Source organism: Lactuca serriola, chromosome 9 (assembly GCF_051521515.1).
Source record: "Lactuca serriola cultivar US96UC23 chromosome 9, Lser_US96UC23_V15, whole genome shotgun sequence".
In the NCBI taxonomy this organism is placed as follows: Eukaryota; Viridiplantae; Streptophyta; class Magnoliopsida; order Asterales; family Asteraceae; genus Lactuca; species Lactuca serriola.
This window is the reverse complement of record NC_136416.1, coordinates 18,498,272-18,516,163: the sequence shown is the minus strand read 5'-3', so window position 1 is coordinate 18,516,163 and position 17,892 is coordinate 18,498,272. Positions and strand designations below refer to the sequence as shown.

Below are 17,892 nucleotides of genomic sequence, written 5' to 3'. Positions count from 1 at the left end.
ATAATTGATTTTTATTTGACTTATATAAATGAAATTTAAAATTTTAAAAATGAGATCGAATTTGCAGATTGGTTATAAAGAACTTTGTTTATTTCCCATGATGAATCTTCAACATTTTTATTGCTTATTAATTAAAAAAAGGATTAAGAGGAAAAAAATCAAAGGGGTGTTTTGTTGAATTTATAAAATGATTTAAACAACCAACATGAATATTCAAACCAAGCCGATTTATACAACTTGCAAAATAAAACTATATTGCTAAAATATGGAAAATATAAGAATATAATACTAAATATGAAGAAATATAAAAAACCATGGTGAACATGTATTAAATATGACTTTTATAATAATTATTTGTTTGTATTACAAAATTGTATTTTTAAAGTAAAATGATATTATATGTTATTAAGTCTACACACAAAACTCACGTAAGTGATCTTAAAGAACAAAGACTAAAAACGACAAATGATGAAACATTGGAGGCTTGGAGAATTAAAGAAAAGAAAAACCCACGAAAAAAGTTGAAGTCACGTCGTGGACTTCACTTACACGACGTGGCATGGGCGATTCTAGAAGATGAGTACACGAAAAGTCGAAGTCCTTGCCCGATAAGGATTCATCCAAATTCACGACATGGAGTTCAAAATCCCGAAAAGTATATATATCCTTGGTGTTTACGGATTTGAGAGGTTGGCTAGACATTAGAGGGTTCTGAATACGAATTCCAGAGGAGAATTAAGAGAGTAATCAAGCTTTTGCATAAAACGAAGGAGAAGGAGAAGATAATAACTTTATTCTTAGTTTGGTACATTACTATGATTTTAATAATGAAGATTGTGTGTTTGGTTGTTACTATGAGTAGCTAAATCTAGCTGCTTCTGTTTAGCTAGATAAAGCTTGAACTCATGGAATAGTTATTTGATTATGGATTTTTCGTGTTGGTTGAATGCTTGTGTTTGATTGCTAATACCTAGCATGTTAGAATTTGATACTTAAATTGCTTTAACTCATGTTCTGTATATTTTGGTGAATATTAAATTGCATGAACTTGACACCTAGTAATTTAGTGACCATTGAATTGCTAGAACTAGGATCCAACCAATCTTAGTTAAGTGATTAGAGTATTAGTTTTGGTTGTGCTCAAGAACATATATTATGACTATAATATTGTGTTTGTTTAGTCAATCTTATATAGCTCCAATAATAATTAATAAGTGATTATGTGTTAACTTATGTGTGACCATGCATAGCTCTACATGAATTAATTCAATATTAGTAAATTTGGACTTGAATTGCTAATAATATATTAATTGGTAACCAACGAGAATTATCCATAATTAATAGCTAGCTATTGAGGAAAAGTTGATTCGAACTAAACAAAAGTGTTTTTAATATTTGATTGAATAAGTTGTTAAGAATTTAAGTTTGTCTAAACTTGCAAAATTAGATAAAAAAAACCATTTTACTTTTAATTAGAATTTTAGGTTAATTTAATAGTAAGTAGGTTAATTAATTAATTATGTTCTCTGAGATTGATACCCGACTGTTTGTGCTATACTATTTGTGAAAATATACACTGCCTTTAGTCGAATAGCTAGTAGGATAGTAGGTAAAATTAGGTGTAGCATTATTGACACATCAAATTTTTGGCGATGTTGTCGGGGAATGGCTAATTAGTTTAGGAATTTATTTGCTTTAGATTAATCGATCCTTTTTGCAGGGTAAAACCTGCAAAAAGTAAATTTTTTTCATTAGTTTTTTTTTTCAGTACTGAACTCACAACGTGGACCTTAAGTCCACGATGTGAACTAAGTTGTTTCACAATTTTGTTTTTCGGTTTTGTTTAGATTTTTTTTTGCGAAATCCATGACGTGGTACCCTTTACCACGTCGTGGTGAGAAGTCAGTAAGCATTTTTATTTAGTTTTTGTTCAGTTTTACGTTTTTATTTTTGTTTTTCTTGCAGTAGTTCATGACTTGTGGATCCAACACACCTTTGGTACCACAGCTTGAAGATCCAGAGTCTGCCCTTCACAAAAAGATGGATAAAAACGCAGGAGAAACTAACCCGCCAAATAAGTCACCTTTCAAAGATCTCAAATCAGTTTTTGGAAAAAAGAAATTAAATAATGTAGGAGATTCAAGCAGTCAAAAAAAGGACGATAACAAGATTGAAAGCTTTGAACAAAATCCTAATCCAAAAGATCCCGAATAGGAGACTGAACCTGAATTTGAAGAAAGCGATTTCGAGGACGAGCAAACTAACGAAATGACGAACATTATTGATATATCTACGGAGGCATACAAAAAGAGAATCTGAGATGACACCGATCTCGGTCTAGTGCAACATGCAATCATATCTACAACAACATTCGAGCTGAAGGGAAACATTCTATCCGCACTCAAAGAAGTACCATTTTCTAGGAAGGATCATGAGGATGCTTACAAGCACCTAGATGAAGCCAATGACATTGCTTACTACTTTAACATCCCAAATGTCCCACACACTACAATTTTTACTTAGAATACTACTTGTTACTTTCAAGGGAGCTGCTAAAGATTGGTTGAAAGCACTTCCACTCAGTGCAATTACTACTTGGGTACAGATGCGTAGGCAATTTTTATAACACTTTTGCCCACCCTCCAAAGTTGCTAAACTCAAGAAAACCATAACAAATTTTGAGCAACAACCGGAAGAATATACGAAGCATACGAACGCTACAAGGGATTGATAAGGATTAATTTTGTGGCTAAAAGAGATTAATTAAATAAAGGGGACTGATTGTGTAATTATAAGCATGGGAAAGCCATAACAAACTGTTGGATTAGGTGTCTAAGCCCATAATTACTTTGGTATGTACTTGACCCGATTACGAGCATGATCCTTTTGGGTTGCCTTCACCATAACAACTGATATGATGAACTAAGGAGAAAAAGGATTAATTATGATTTATTAATATATTATATGAATTATATATTAAAAGAGAAATCATATTGTTTAATTAATATTAATCAAGAATTAATTTTGTGGCTAAAAAAGATTAATTAAATAAAGGGGACTGATTGTATAATTATAAGATAGTTGCATAAATGGGCTAATGGACTCCATAGAAGTTGGAGTGGATGAAATCTATGGGGAAACCCCTAAGAATTCGTCCAAGGTCGCTAAGGAGGGAGTCCATGGGTTGCTTAGGACCTAGGCAGTCAAATTAGGGTTTCCTAGTTTAAAACCCTAATAGCATACCTATATAAGGAACCCCGAAAGCCCCAAAAACGTGGTGAAACAATCCTTAAGGGTTCTTGGACGTTTTTGGTACTCCTCCTCCTTCTCCTAGGTCATCTTGTTGCTCATGGTGTTTGTGACCCCATTAGAGGTGCAACATTTGAGGCACTAAGCTTTCAAAGGTCAAGATCAAGAGGAATTGAGATTGTTATTGCAACATAACAATCAAAGTAAGATCTAAACTCTATTCTTTTTTCAATTTCGATTATTGTATGCTAGAATTAGGGTTTATGAGCTTTGGATGATTATTGCATGTTCATTAGACAAACTAGATCCAAAGCTTTAGGGTTTGCATGTACACCATAGGATTGATGTAGTGCTCATAACCCATCAGTGGTATCAGACCATAGGTTGTTTGTTTGATGTATTTGATGCTTTACATAATCGTTCAAGCTGAAAATCCCGAACATCTGCATTCTGGAGCCTGACCTCGCCGAGTTCATTGGTGAATTCGACGAGTTCACTGGGAACTCGACGAGTTCATCCCTGACTTGACGAGTTTGTAGGTCTGATTGCAGATTTTGCGGGATTTTGACATGTTTTGGTTGTGAATAATTACCATAAACGTTTTTCATTGATAAAATCCGATTTTTATTAATTTGGAGTGATTATCCTTACCAAAATAGAAGATAATTGTCAATTAATTAGATAGTCATTGTCTTACATGATAAACTAGATTTATTTGAATTATTTGATTGGATTATCTTACCATAAAATTGAATTAGGTCAAATTTAGATAATTACCAATTATTTGATTACTTAAATTATTTGTAATTTGATCTAGATAGTTTTGAAAAAGTTTCAAAACTTGCCCTCAAATTTTGGAATTTAAAATTTTGATTAAAAGCTTTAATTTTGAAATGTTTAAATTCTAAACCCTAAGGTTTTGAAAAGTTTCAAAACTTGCCCTCAAGTTTTGGAATTTAAATTTTTGATTAAAAGTTTTAATTTTAAAATGTTAAATTCTAAAACCCTAGTATTTTTTTTGAAAAGTTCAAATTACACTCTTATGGTTTTATTAAATTAATTAAGTGTATAACTAAAAGAGAGTTAATAAATCCATAATGATATGGTTTATATTTAATTAAATCAAAAGGTATAATTTATTAAATTAAACCACCTAGTATTTTAAAAGTGTAAAATACACCCTTATACTATATAGAACTAAAAGTTTAATATTATATATGTATAAGTAAAATGTCAGTCTTACCGTTTGTAGACCTTCTTCACGAAGCTGGTCCATAAGGGGTGTTTAAGGAATCGACATGTAAAATGACCGCCATTGGGTATCCACTCTTACCCACTACACTCTTGACCACATTTTTCCGATTCAAGGGGGAACAACCATGTATAGTCGGAATGTTATTTCAAATGATTAAGCATGTCTCATTCATACAAGATTAGGAATATCACTCTGCTCACACTAGTTCTTAGTAAACACATATGTTCTTTTCATTTTGATATAAAAGCATACCTTATATCTTCATATTATAATGACTATTCCAACCTTGAGATGTTTGTTTTATATCCATAAATGGATCTTAAGCCTTACACATTTGGTTAAGATAACATGGATTAAGAAAACCTCTAGCTAAGCTATATATATATATATATATATATATATATATATATATATAGAGAGAGAGAGAGAGAGAGGTTCAAATGTTTCTAGCAACTATTGTGTGTATGTATGCACCAATGAGAATTGAGGAAATAATAAATTATTAAATAAATCATTTAAGAGTATTATAGTAATCTCTACATATTTAATTATGGTAGATAATTAATATGTTTATTATCTCTTTAAATATGGGATGTCAAAGTTAAAACCTGTAGAAAAAACCCTACAATTGTCGTCTTCAGTTTTCTTCCTTCTCTGTTGTCTCGCTGGAGAAATCGAAGCATCAAAGTCGTTCCTCCACCTTCGTCTTCAACATCCCAACCCATCATCTTTCATAGCCCCACTACTTGTAGCAGCACACAATTTCGTCTTCCTTCCTTCCCTTCCATTGCCGATACCCAAACCAAATCATCATCTCGTCACCACAACCCTCTCGTCGGACCACCATTAGGTAACGTCGATGTCCACGACATCGATGACGAGTTGCTCCTTATCGGCAACGTTGACAATTTAGTTCCCGGTGACGACGACCATGACCATGTAGCTTCTTCTTTTCTGTTTTTCTTTTTTCGTTCTCTTCCCCCTGTGACATATTCGTTATTGATGTCCAATTGTTTCAATCCCTTGCCAGAATTGTTGAAGATATGGCGGAATTTGTACTTGTCTGTCGATATCTTATGTTATCTCTTGGAATTTGGTCGGAAAATTGGTCTTGCTGTCGTAATACCGCCACAACTCCGATGTCAAAATCGAACTGGTAAGCTTTTTCTTGTTCCCTTTTTCTTTTCATTAATCTGATAGTACATGTTACTCTGTTGTTGTTGTTTTTTTTTTTTCTGATATGAGGTAACATATGAAATCATATGCTGTGTTTTTTTTAATATAATATTATATATTCTTTGTTTGCTAAAACACTGTGTTTGCTGAAACATGAAAACTAGATGCAAAAGTCAGTTTTTTATTTTTTATTTATTTATTTGTAAATGATATTACTTTACTGAAATATGATATTAGATGAAGAAATCTGAACTTTGATGCTATTTGTATGTTAAAATATGAAGTTAGATGTAAACAAAGATTCAAACAAAGGTGGTTTTTTACAATTGGCGGGATAGATACTATCTATTTGGACCTTTTCACCCTTGGAGGGTCTTCTTCCTACTGTTTGGTCCCTTACGAAGATGGTTTATATATTCTAATTGTTTTTTTTCTTAGTCACCATTTGTGTTTACATGATCTTTTCATGCATTTATATTTCAAATATTTTGTTCGTTGTGTATATTCTTGATAATACAAATTCTTTAAGAATATTCAAAAACCATTCTGCAAGAATAGTTTATTTTGTAAGAATATTATTGTTTTATTATGATAGAATTGCAGTTAATTATTTATATGTTTAATGTGCAGTTGTTACAAGTGTATCACTACAAAATATTTGACAATGAATTTGTGATAGAAATGGCTTGAAGACCTAATGGGAAATGCTTGAAGAATGAATTAAAGAATTATCACACTCACTGTTTAAGAATGTTGTTGTTTTTTAAGAATTACACTTGTTATTCTTTCAGAATGTTGTTATTAATCAATGAATCACAATCATACAATGTAATTATTTGGTATATTGATAGTTTATTTTAATTACTTATATTTTTTAGTTTATTTTAGTTTATTTCATCCATAATTTAGTTAATTTCCATGCATATTTTCCTTTTTGTTATTTTATGACCATTTCGGGTATTTTCTAGTTTCGTGAACTTTATTGCAGATTTCATGGAAATTAGTGGAGCGGGAATGTTCGGGACGTATGGAAAGCGATGGGAATTGGTGGAAAGCAAGGATCTTAGGCTTGATGGGTGGTGGAGATGATGCATGGAGCGAGCTTGATGATTATTTGAAGGCTTGGAGAGAAATAAACATTTAAATTTGCAAGATGCGGGAGTATATTCAAGCATGCATAGATTATTAATCGGGCGAGTTTGCGAGCTATGAATCATTTGGAGAAGCCAAATTGGGCTTAAATTGAAGAAAACTTGAAGAAAAATGGGCTAGGAGCTGATTGGGCTCGCACTGGGCCAAGTGGGCTAAGCTATGGAGGCCCAAAACCTCAAAGATGCTACATTCAGGGACCACCCGCGCAACCCACCCGCGCAACAGCACGCGGGTCGCGCAAGGCTCTGCAGGGGTAATTTCGGAAATCCATTTGGAAGGCTATTTGAGGAAGGTTGGTGCCCATCTTTTGGAGACTCTTGGACATCCGATTTTTGAAGATTCTCTCTGGAGTTTTGGAGACTTTTGAAGGCCAAGAACCCTTGAAGAACATCATATTTTTACCTCTTGATTCTTGCTTAATGTTTGGTACAATTTTCTCTAACTTTGTTTCTTTGTGTTTAGCCATGCTTGGCTAAACTAATATTGGTTGACTTTTGGTTAATCCTTTGAACTTTTGTTGAATGTTGAAGAATCCATGAACATGTTCTTAAATCTTTATGGGAATGTTTTGTGTTTTAACATCTTATCACTACTTGTATGTTTTAGTTCATGAGTTTAAATGTGTTTGTGGTGATTAGTTGGCTAATTTCTTGATTAAGTAAAGGATCCTCAAATTAGCAAGCAACAAATGATTTTTGTGTTGTTTTTGCTTCACACAATCATAAAAACATTTCCTCCAACATGGTGGTGAAAGCATTTGACCCCTCTTGGATTTGGTGACTTTTTGGTTCTTAATGCTAGTTGACTTTCACTAATTACATGCTATTTGGAATTAGTGACTTTGACTAAGGAAATTGTTATGAGCTTCTCTAGCCATTTCAACAATTAAGAAAAGTCTAGGTAATCTCAAGCTTCTTGGATTACTATAGCCAAATTAAGGATTTAAAATAGTGTATAGTGGTAAAGGGATCGAATCCACGGAGATCGGTTCAATTTATAACTCTATGAAAAATCTCTTTGTAAAAATACTTCTAGAATGACAATAAAAGTAAAATGGGGGGTTTTGGTGTTTTGAAATACTTGAAACAAACTAGAATTAACTATGATTTAAATAGACAAATGCAACAAAAATAAGAGTTTGATGTAAAATCAATAAGGGAGAGATGGTTGACTTAAAGTTTCCTCACTTTGACTTTTGATGAACATATCATTAGAATCCAATGGTGCAATACTTTGATTTAAATCCTTAATTTGGCTATAGTAATCCAAGAAGCTTGAGATTACCTAGACTTTTCTTAATTGTTGAAATGGCTAGAGAAGCTCATAACAATTTCCTTAGTCAAAGTCACTAATTCCAAATAGCATGTAATTAGTGAAAGTCAACTAGCATTAAGAACCAAAAAGTCACCAAATCCAAGAGGGGTCAAATGCTTTCATATATTATTAGTTCAAGAATCGATTTTGTGTATTCTTTCAGAATGTATTTACTAGTTTATGATTGACATTCTATCATTCTAACAGAATAAAATCGAAAATATATTTACTAGTTTATGGTTGACATTCTGTCATTCTAACAGAATAAAATCGAAAAATATATTTACTAGTTTATGGTTGACATTCTATCATTCTGACATAATAAAATTGGATTTTTAAATTCGAATTATTTAAAATATTCAAAAATTTAAAAATAAAGGAATTAATTATCCCTAAAAATATGAAAATTTCATTTTTTAATATAGGTTAATTGACTAAAATGCCCTTATACTGAATTTTTTTGATTATATGGTATATGTTATCCTATTCTAATATCATAGACCCTGAGATCATAACCTTTGATTTATTCCATCCGGTGGTCCAGATCTGTGCATTCTGGCACACAATTGTTAGTAAAAACAAATAATCCAAACTTATATATATATATATATATATATATATATATATATATATATCTTACTACTTTATAATATATATATCTTGGTGGGCCATCTTAAATTTAAGATGATTGTTTTAAAAACAAGGAGATAAGATATTGACCATTGAATCTATGATGGATGGTGTAGATGAGTGATCCATGTCATTTAAAACAAACCAATCAAAACTTAGTTTACAATAAAGACACATATACAATACACTATAAAAACAAATGCAGCCTACTCGAAACAATTTATTTCTCTGATTAAAAGGATTTTTTTTATTTTATTTCTAAACAATCTAAAAACCCTACAATTACCTCTTGTTGTCATCATGACATCCAATCGACACCCCCACCATATGCCATCTACGCTCCCAACGCCACCACCATTTGTCGTTGACGCCATTCGGCGCCACCCCATCATCTTCTTCCTTACACATACTACAGAAAACCCTAGATTTGAAAATCTTTCTACTGAAAACTTCCTGTAAAAACCCTTAATGGGCATGCTTTGATCTGAGATGGGTTCATGCCAGGCTGGGTGCAGTGGCCAAGGGCCCTAAACGCCATCACCAAAACGTTAACACCTCCAACAGTACTCTTATCTAATTCATATAGCATCGTCATATGCCCATCCACTGTAAGCCTCTCCTATGAACAAAAGGTTACTTGTTATGAATATCATGGTGCGTAGGTGATGACTTAACTCATACGGTCTTGTGTATGATCTTGAAGACTCGTCATGTAATGCATACAATGATATTACATTAATGTGTTTTCCATTAGTGAATCTGTGAATATACAATCTATAAAGGCTTAATTTATATTTGTACATAAGTTGGTATGTTTATATATATATATATATATATATATATATATATATATATATATATATTCATCCATTAGACCGAATGAAATCCAATAGTAAAGGTTTTTTCCAATGTAGATTGTATTGTATAGAGTGATCATGGTACACTATACCCAGATTATACATGCATTAGTGATCACCATGCAAATTGTACGAGCATTGAAGCACCGAGCATGGGTCCGAAGAAAAGTGGTATGAAGTTATCATGTATGGTCATACAAGGTTGTGTACATCCCATACAAACACACTTGATGAGAAATTGATTTGTAATAGCTATAGTATTGTTACAAAATGGTCTTACATGCACTATGAATAAGTTTTAGTGTTCAGTGAAGCAATAACAAGCATCAAATGAGCTAAAACTTTGAAGAATTGAGGTGATTATATAGGATCTTTGAGTTCAAGTCATATATTAATATATTATTATCATGTATCACTTTAAGAGTACTTGGTAGCTATAACTTGTAATTTACATAATGGAAATGAATCTAATAAGAAGTAAAATACTTTTTTCTTTAAATTGTAATTAATATTTAAGGATAATGAAAATTCATATATGTAATTGTATATCCATGTAAATTAGCCTTGTAAGTTGTAAATCCAGTGTAGATAATTGTGGAAAATACTTGAGAATCTTTTGAGATATTAAGGTGACAACCCTTATAAGAAGCCAATATGGGCAGAGGCGAGCCTATATATATCTCAAGGGTGTCCATGGACACCCCTAAGTTTCGGGTTTCTTTTGTAGAGTATATGATAAATTTTTGATGGACACCCTTTGGGAAGACAAATTCGACACCTATAGCAGCACAAACATAACATAATATAACAAAGTGATTTTAATTTTTAAAACTTGTCAAAGATAAGATCAAATCCAACCTAATTTTAATCTTTAAACTTGTAAAATGTAGTATTACAGCTGTATTAGGAGGTTAGGAGATGGTTACCAAAACAAAATCTTTTCTCTAAATATCCTTTGAAAAGATAAATCTTCTCAAACTTGTAAAATATAAGATATAAAAGACTATAAGATGGGGGAAAAAGTAAGAAAACGGTGGAAACGCAAAACCCTTAAAAAATAAAAAAATCATCGGGTTGTCGTCGTCTTGAAATTTTTTCTGCCGCCGCCAACTCTTTTGATGCTTCCGACGTGGTCACGGTTCTACCCATCTCCATCTTCAAAAATTATGGGATCTCAGTTCTTCCCAACATGGTCAGATCCCCTTTAGCGACCTATCTTCGCCATCTACTGTCTCTTTCCGTCGACCGTTGACCGGCCGGTGCCTTCTCCATTACACTCGTCTCCGTTATTTCGAGGTTTCTCTCTTTCTCTTTGTTTAATATTTAGTCTATTGCATTGTGTGCTAAACCACCTATAATCTTATTGCCATTAAGTACAAATCAAAGCCTATATACTTTACTAGAATCACTTTTGTTTCAGATGAGCGTTACTAGGTTAATAGTACATGGTATTATCGCCAATATATACGTCCTCATTCTTTTAGTTTTCATTTTTTTTCTAAATATTTTGATTTACTCAAATTATAGATTTATAATTATATTTATAACTACACTTAATGAATTCAAAATAATGTTAATTGTTATGGTGTTCCTTGTTTATAAATTTGGTAATGTTATATATTAATATTGCTCACAGTAAATTACATGAATAGTTCCTATGGTTTAGGGTAATTTGCGTGTTTGGTCCCTAACTTATTTTTTAACTCGTAAGGTCCCTACTATTTGTTTTTGTTACTCGCTTAGTCCCTGACTTACCTAAAAACACTATTTTGCCCTTGATTTTTTGATTTATTTAAATTAACACACCCCCAATCCCACCTCCTTCACCTACCTTACCTATCCCACCATTTTTTCCTATTTAAATAATAGTCTTTTTAGGTAAGATAGGGACCAAACGTGTAACAAAAACAAATAATAAGGACCAAATGCGTAACAAAAACAAACAGTAGGGACCTTCCGAGTTAAAAAAATAAGTTAGGGATTAAACGTGCAAATTACCCCAAACCATAAGAACCATTCGTGTAATTTACTCTATTGCTTAATGATTTTGAGTTTGTGACGATGAGTATATTTTAGGTATACTATTAAAGTTTTTTTAGAAAAAAATGAAACAAGTTATTTTTCTCGTTATAATGGAAAACCAAATTGAAATAATGAACAATAAACTCCTTTTTAGAAGTATGAACTAAGTTATAGTTATTTTTTTTTGGCTTAATTAGATTTTAAATTGAAAAACCGATCCAATAACAAACGTTTTCGATCAAATTTTTTTTTCCACCTCATTCAATTTGGACACCCGTGAGTTTAAATCCTGCATTCATCACTGAATATGGGTATATAGACATTCGACGAATGCGCACGTAATGTAATCAATGTTGCACACAAGGAGATTAAAAACTATAAAATTGCGAATTTTGAGAATTATCATGCATATTACATATATTTATTGAAATCTACGTGTTTTGATTATTTGAATTCAATTTATTTTATATATGAAACGTAATCTATGTTTCTCACTAGACATTTTAGTCTAATGTACTAGAACTCATGACATGGGTGCCGAGTATCGACTTGCAGTTAGGAATTTGAAGGAAGACTTGGGAATTTAGTATTTGAATTTTATCTTAGCATTGTTTTGATGTTAAATAAATCAGTTTCTCATACTTTGTTTTAAACAACTCGATATTATGTTTCTTAAACAATTTGGAACTTCTGCTATGATTCTACAAAATTTTGAAATTTGAATTGGCTTATTTTAAAACATGCTTTCTAAAATCAAACATATATACATATTTCTTCATTCAATGCATATGATATTGTTTTCATAAAACATTTGCATTGCATAAAATAAACCAAAACATAATTTGATACGATTCTTAGAACCAACATTTGAATTGAATTATTTTAATATTTGTTTTTTTTTATAATCCAACATATACACATATCTATTTTTCATTTTGTTTTCATAAAACATTTGCACTACATAAAATAAACAAATATATAATTTGGTACGATTCTTAGAACCAACATTCAGGACGAAAGAAATCTTTGATTTTCTACATACACACTTGGGGGACTCGCTCTTGTATACATACAACATAAAAAATAAATGAAAGGAAAAAAATCACACTTCACACCAGTTAATCTAATTCTTCAGTATTGGAAAAGGTTTTCAAGTCTAGGAGATGGAAAACCGTCTCCTCCTAGGCTTTGTAAGGTCAATGTCGTTGACATCATCAATATGAGAAGTGTCCTTTGAACCGTTTTTGAACGGATTCAACTTCCCCAATGTCTTAGACATCGACGAGAAGAATTTATGCTTCTTTGCATTACCAATTCTAGAAGACGTCGATCCCACTTGATTCTTGTGTTGTATATCAGTTATATAAGCCTTCATTTGCGATAATTCGGATCTCAATGCTTCATTTTCTTTAGCCAATGAAACGTCTGCTTGTACTTGAGATCTCATGCTTAAAGCATCGGGTGTCTTCTTCTCATCAGTACCACTTCGTATCTGTAGTTGATCAAAATAAAGCGCGTGCAAAACTATTTGTACGGGTAATCTTTTATTTTGTGAAGCGTGTACTCGTGCTTCGTAGGAGAGTTTTAGTGGGTCCATTGCGCTACAAACTTTCTCACGTTCAATTTCGTCTAAAGTTGGATGAGCCTGAATGTAAATGTTGAATAATTACTAATTGGCATAGCCAAAAAGATCAACTTTTATATTTCATTTCTAAATATAAATATTTTATATAATTTCTGTATTTTGAAAAAAAATTTAATAGTAAGAATACCTTGAGGTATATATCAATTGCGCGGTATAGATCATCATCAAATTTTCGTGAATTTTTTGGCACCAAATTGGCAATTCCGTTGAATTTTGAAATGGTCAACTCAGTAACCATCGCGATTTCACCGAGGTACGCATCAATGGTCTTTGCAACCCTAAGCATCGCCGTCGACGAGACTTCTCTGAAATCACCGCCGTTGAACACCGACACACTCTTCTCCTTCTCCACGAATCCAGAAATGATCCTCCGTACGCTCTCCAAATCAAACAATCTCTCTCCGTCGAAAGTGTATGACAGCACAAGCAGATCATCGATGGTGACATGCTCTAACATCGCTGATATCCGTTTCTCCAGTTGCTTCTTGCAAACATCATCGTTTTCGAGGAAGATCGCCGTTCGGAGGAGGCAACAAAGGAAGTTAATCGGAAAAGACGCTCGTTGATTTTCAACGGGGAGTAGAGCGACGACTGACTCTAGGAGCTCTCTTTGTTTGTTTCTGGAGGCGGAGTCGATGGAGATCGAAGATTTTATGGTGTTACCGGAGTGGTCGCGGACGAGGCCCGGTAACGCTCTCTCGGTGTAGGTTATGATAGCGCTAGCAATTGTGAGTGCTTTTGCGCCTCGTGATTTCATCGAAGCGATTATTTTCTCGAAGAAGTGTATGTGGACGATTGATAGCTCTTCTGTCCACCAATTCGGCGGCGAACGGCTCGGAAAATTTGCTTCGTTACACGCCTGCAAATGGATTATTCATTCAGTTATATTGGTCACGATCTACTGATCGATTTAGAAACCAGTTCCTAATTGTCAGAATTTTTCAAAATGATGAAGATACAGAAACACGTTGATTGCAATTAAGTTACCTTAGCACTAGCCACTTCAACACATCGTTGGACAATGTTGATCTGTTCAGCAATGGGAAGAAGATCTTCACATGATTTTAAGACGACGACGGCGCCGGAGAGGCTCGTTAGGGCTACCTGAAGAAGGAAATCGTCCGTCCGGCCGGCAAGGTTGCCGTCACAGTACTGATCTGTCATGTCGAGATACTCTGCAGCACAGCGGAGAGCTGCTACGTTATGTACAGTAATTTCGAAATTGACACCATAGCAAAACTTTGCTGCCTTCTCAAAGATCTCAGCTCCTCCAGGGATACTCGAGAGGTCTAGCTTTGCCAAATCAGGTTCTTTTGATTCTAGTATTAATCTTCTTATGTAATTGCTCTTTGCTACTAACATGAACTGTCATAACAATACACGATTAGATCAAATAATCAGTACTGACTAATTGACAAAATTCATTTCCAAAATTTCTTCCATTATCGATTTATCATACCTTGTGAAGAGGAAACTTTGCTTCACCAACTTGTATAAGAATATCAGTTGGGATATCTTGAGAGAAAACCCTGATTAAAAAACAGATCAAAGAAAACAACATTGAGTTTTTCGAAAATCTTAGACAAAGAACAATTAACAACACTGTTTAAGGATGATGTGTAAGTTGAGTTGTGGATGATTACCATTGTCCAGTTCTCTCCATTGCAAGCGTAACCCTGTTGGTGTTCTTGGCATAAGCAGCCATGGTTTCAAATTTAGATATGGGAGCTAGGATAAGGTGATGATGATATTGAGTGGTATGGGTTATATAAGGACGTCAGTAATAGATCGAGTAGACGACTAGTCGTATATGTTGCCTTTTTTAATTCACTTTTAATAGGCTTTTGTTTGGACATTACTCATTAGGAAGAAAATATTACATCATGGTCAGTTTTTTAGATATATTGGATATCTTACTAAATACAATTAAAACTATTAGATTAGGTTATCTACTCAAGTTGTAAAACCTTTTGCATTTTTACCAAGTCTTAAGAGATGATTTTTTTTTATTATTATTTTTTATTATTATTATTATTATAGTTTTTGATTGAGTCCGATTGATTGAATTAATGTCTCATTGAATTAGACACAACTTCTTACTAGACCCGTTAAGAGGTATATTATAAGCTATATGGCCGAATCAGTGACTTCTAAATTTTTAATTGTAGTATCAAATGACGACATAATAAAACTCATCCTTTTAACAAACCTAAAAAAAGACATATCGACCAACCCATTATCCAAAATAGAACAAAACCATAAGCAAAACATCAAACTCAATTTCGATTATTGATGAAAATAATGAGATGTCTTTCTTGATTTGTAGTAAGACATGACTTTTTAACCGTTTGGTAATGGACTGTAGTATAAGTTGTTAGGCATTATTTAGACAAGGTCTTTAGTTTTCTAGTTTAAAGAATGAATTATGGAAGACATTGTAACACAATCGATTAAAATTTGTAATCTTAATTTTTTAAAATTTGTAATCTTAATTTTTTAAAATTTGTAACTTGTACATTAATAATACAATAGACATTTTGTTGATATATGCAGGTGCCGACTAGGAGTCAGGAGGGAGACCTTTTGGTCAAACATAATGTCTAGCATCAATGACTACGCCAACGCCATGTGGTGGTGGTCGGAGTTTCCCTCCACCTCAAAATTTTGTGGCAGAGCCACCTCCAAGTTTGGTTCATAGTTTTCTTTTTCACATAGGATTATTCTACTGTTTGGCCCACTAGGGTATCCGGTTATTGCAAATGATAGTTAATACACGTGGATTATTGTCCCCCAGCTACCATATCTAATCTCATTCCAAGATAATATTTTATAATCACTGCAATTTCATCCAGCAACAAATCTTTTTTAGGAAAGAAAATCGGGATTATACATCCTAAGGCATCCACAATATATTAGTTTTTCAAAAGCCTTTAAAGAAAATCATGATACTGAGCCTTCTTCATTGTTTTCCATAGATTTTTTTTAACTTTATTAAATACACCAATTAACCATACAATACAAAAAGAATGGTATATTTATACGTTGTTATCCTTTTTTCTTTTACATACTCAAACACTCATTGCAAGTCGCAGTATAAAGTAAAACAACCAAATGCCAACACGAATTAGGACATTAGGTTATGATGGATACATGAACAATTTGATAACTCCATCCACCCAATTAAAGACATGGTTGCAACAATGTGCCGATGAGTTAAAAGCCCGATTCAAACGAAAAAACAATGACACATCACACATGTGATTAGATCATCTTCCGTTGGGCACACTTCAAGGCACACTTCCATTATTAGGCTCACAACTTTAAAAGGGTAGTTGCTACAAAATCAAATCTACTACTCTCGGTCAATCCGTGAGTGAAAAATGATAAAAAATTACATTTTCTATTTCAACAAACATTTTATATTCACCGTCGATATTTCCATGTTTGCCCTTGAACTGTAAGTAAGCACTATGCAACCCTTCAACAATTCATTAGGTGCTAAGAAACTTCTCAAACTCTTTTTTTAGTTTATTAAACAATTTCCAGAACAAAATTGAAAACTATTTCCTAATTTTATTTTAACAGTAGTTTCCGTGATGTGAGTTGGGAGTAATATTCTATTACAGGGCCTGATTTTTAAGTCTGGGATTATTCCATGGATCGATATTGTTATGTGATTTACCTCTCATGTGTCAAAGTATATACCTTCAAATTTCCAAAAATAAAAACATAGGCCTTAACATTAAGGCTATGTTTGGCGTACTAGTTGAAAAGCTAGAAGTTAGCTGAAAAGCTAGCTGTTAAATAAAAAGCTAGCTGATAGCTGAAAAGCTAGCTGATAAAAAAATGACGTTTGGTAAAAGTAGCTGAAAAACTAGATGAAATATATAAAATTACATAAAAGGATATGTAAGAGTATGTGTTTCTATAATTAATTAAGGGGTGTATTTGGAAATTTTTAAAAAAACTCCTAAAAAGCTAGTCTAAATAGCTTTTCAAAAAGCTAGCTTATAAGCTACTTTTTGGCTTACCAAACACGACAATATAAAAAAGATCGAAAAATAAGCTAGTTTATCAGTTAGTTATGGCGTGCCAAACACAACCTAAGTTGCATATAGTATAAACCTTCTCACCATATCTTTTTGATCAATTGTGATACTTAGTGTCAAAAAAATAAAAAATATATATATAAATTCAAACGAATTTCGAAACTAACATAAAGTTACATATATTTCATTAAAATTACGAAGAAAAAAGAAATCTATTCGATATATGAATGTCTTATCTCTATATGAAAACGTCATAATTCTTACTTGGAATGCATTCTCGTGACCCCATAAACACGTAGACATAAATTAAAAATGTCTTTTTATTTATATTGTCTTCTCTTCATCTATTAATAGTTATTACAGTCGATTGCTGAGATTAGATTTTTTTATGAATATTTTAAGTGGTTTCATTATTAATAATCAAAGCTCTTGTCGATTGAACCATATATCAAGCAAGACATTAGTCTCTTTTTCTAGAAAAAAATATATATACATTTATATAGAAGTTGATAAAAACATATGTAATATAAGTTAGGTGGTGAA

The 17,892-nt window shown here is 32.6% G+C and overlaps 1 protein-coding gene across 1 annotated transcript; it reads right to left on the bottom strand.

Moving 5' to 3' along the window:
* Positions 1-12,613: 12,613 nt before the first annotated feature.
* LOC145072241 (root phototropism protein 2-like) lies at positions 12,614-15,095 on the bottom strand. Its single transcript, XM_079018637.1, has 5 exons — positions 14,944-15,095; positions 14,760-14,829; positions 14,288-14,665; positions 13,428-14,159; positions 12,614-13,300 (listed from the first exon to the last, which is right to left on the bottom strand). Exons 1-5 carry the CDS (start codon positions 15,003-15,005, stop codon positions 12,812-12,814), a joined length of 1,731 nt encoding a protein of 576 aa, XP_078874763.1. The 5' UTR covers positions 15,006-15,095; the 3' UTR covers positions 12,614-12,811.
* Positions 15,096-17,892: the final 2,797 nt, after the last annotated feature.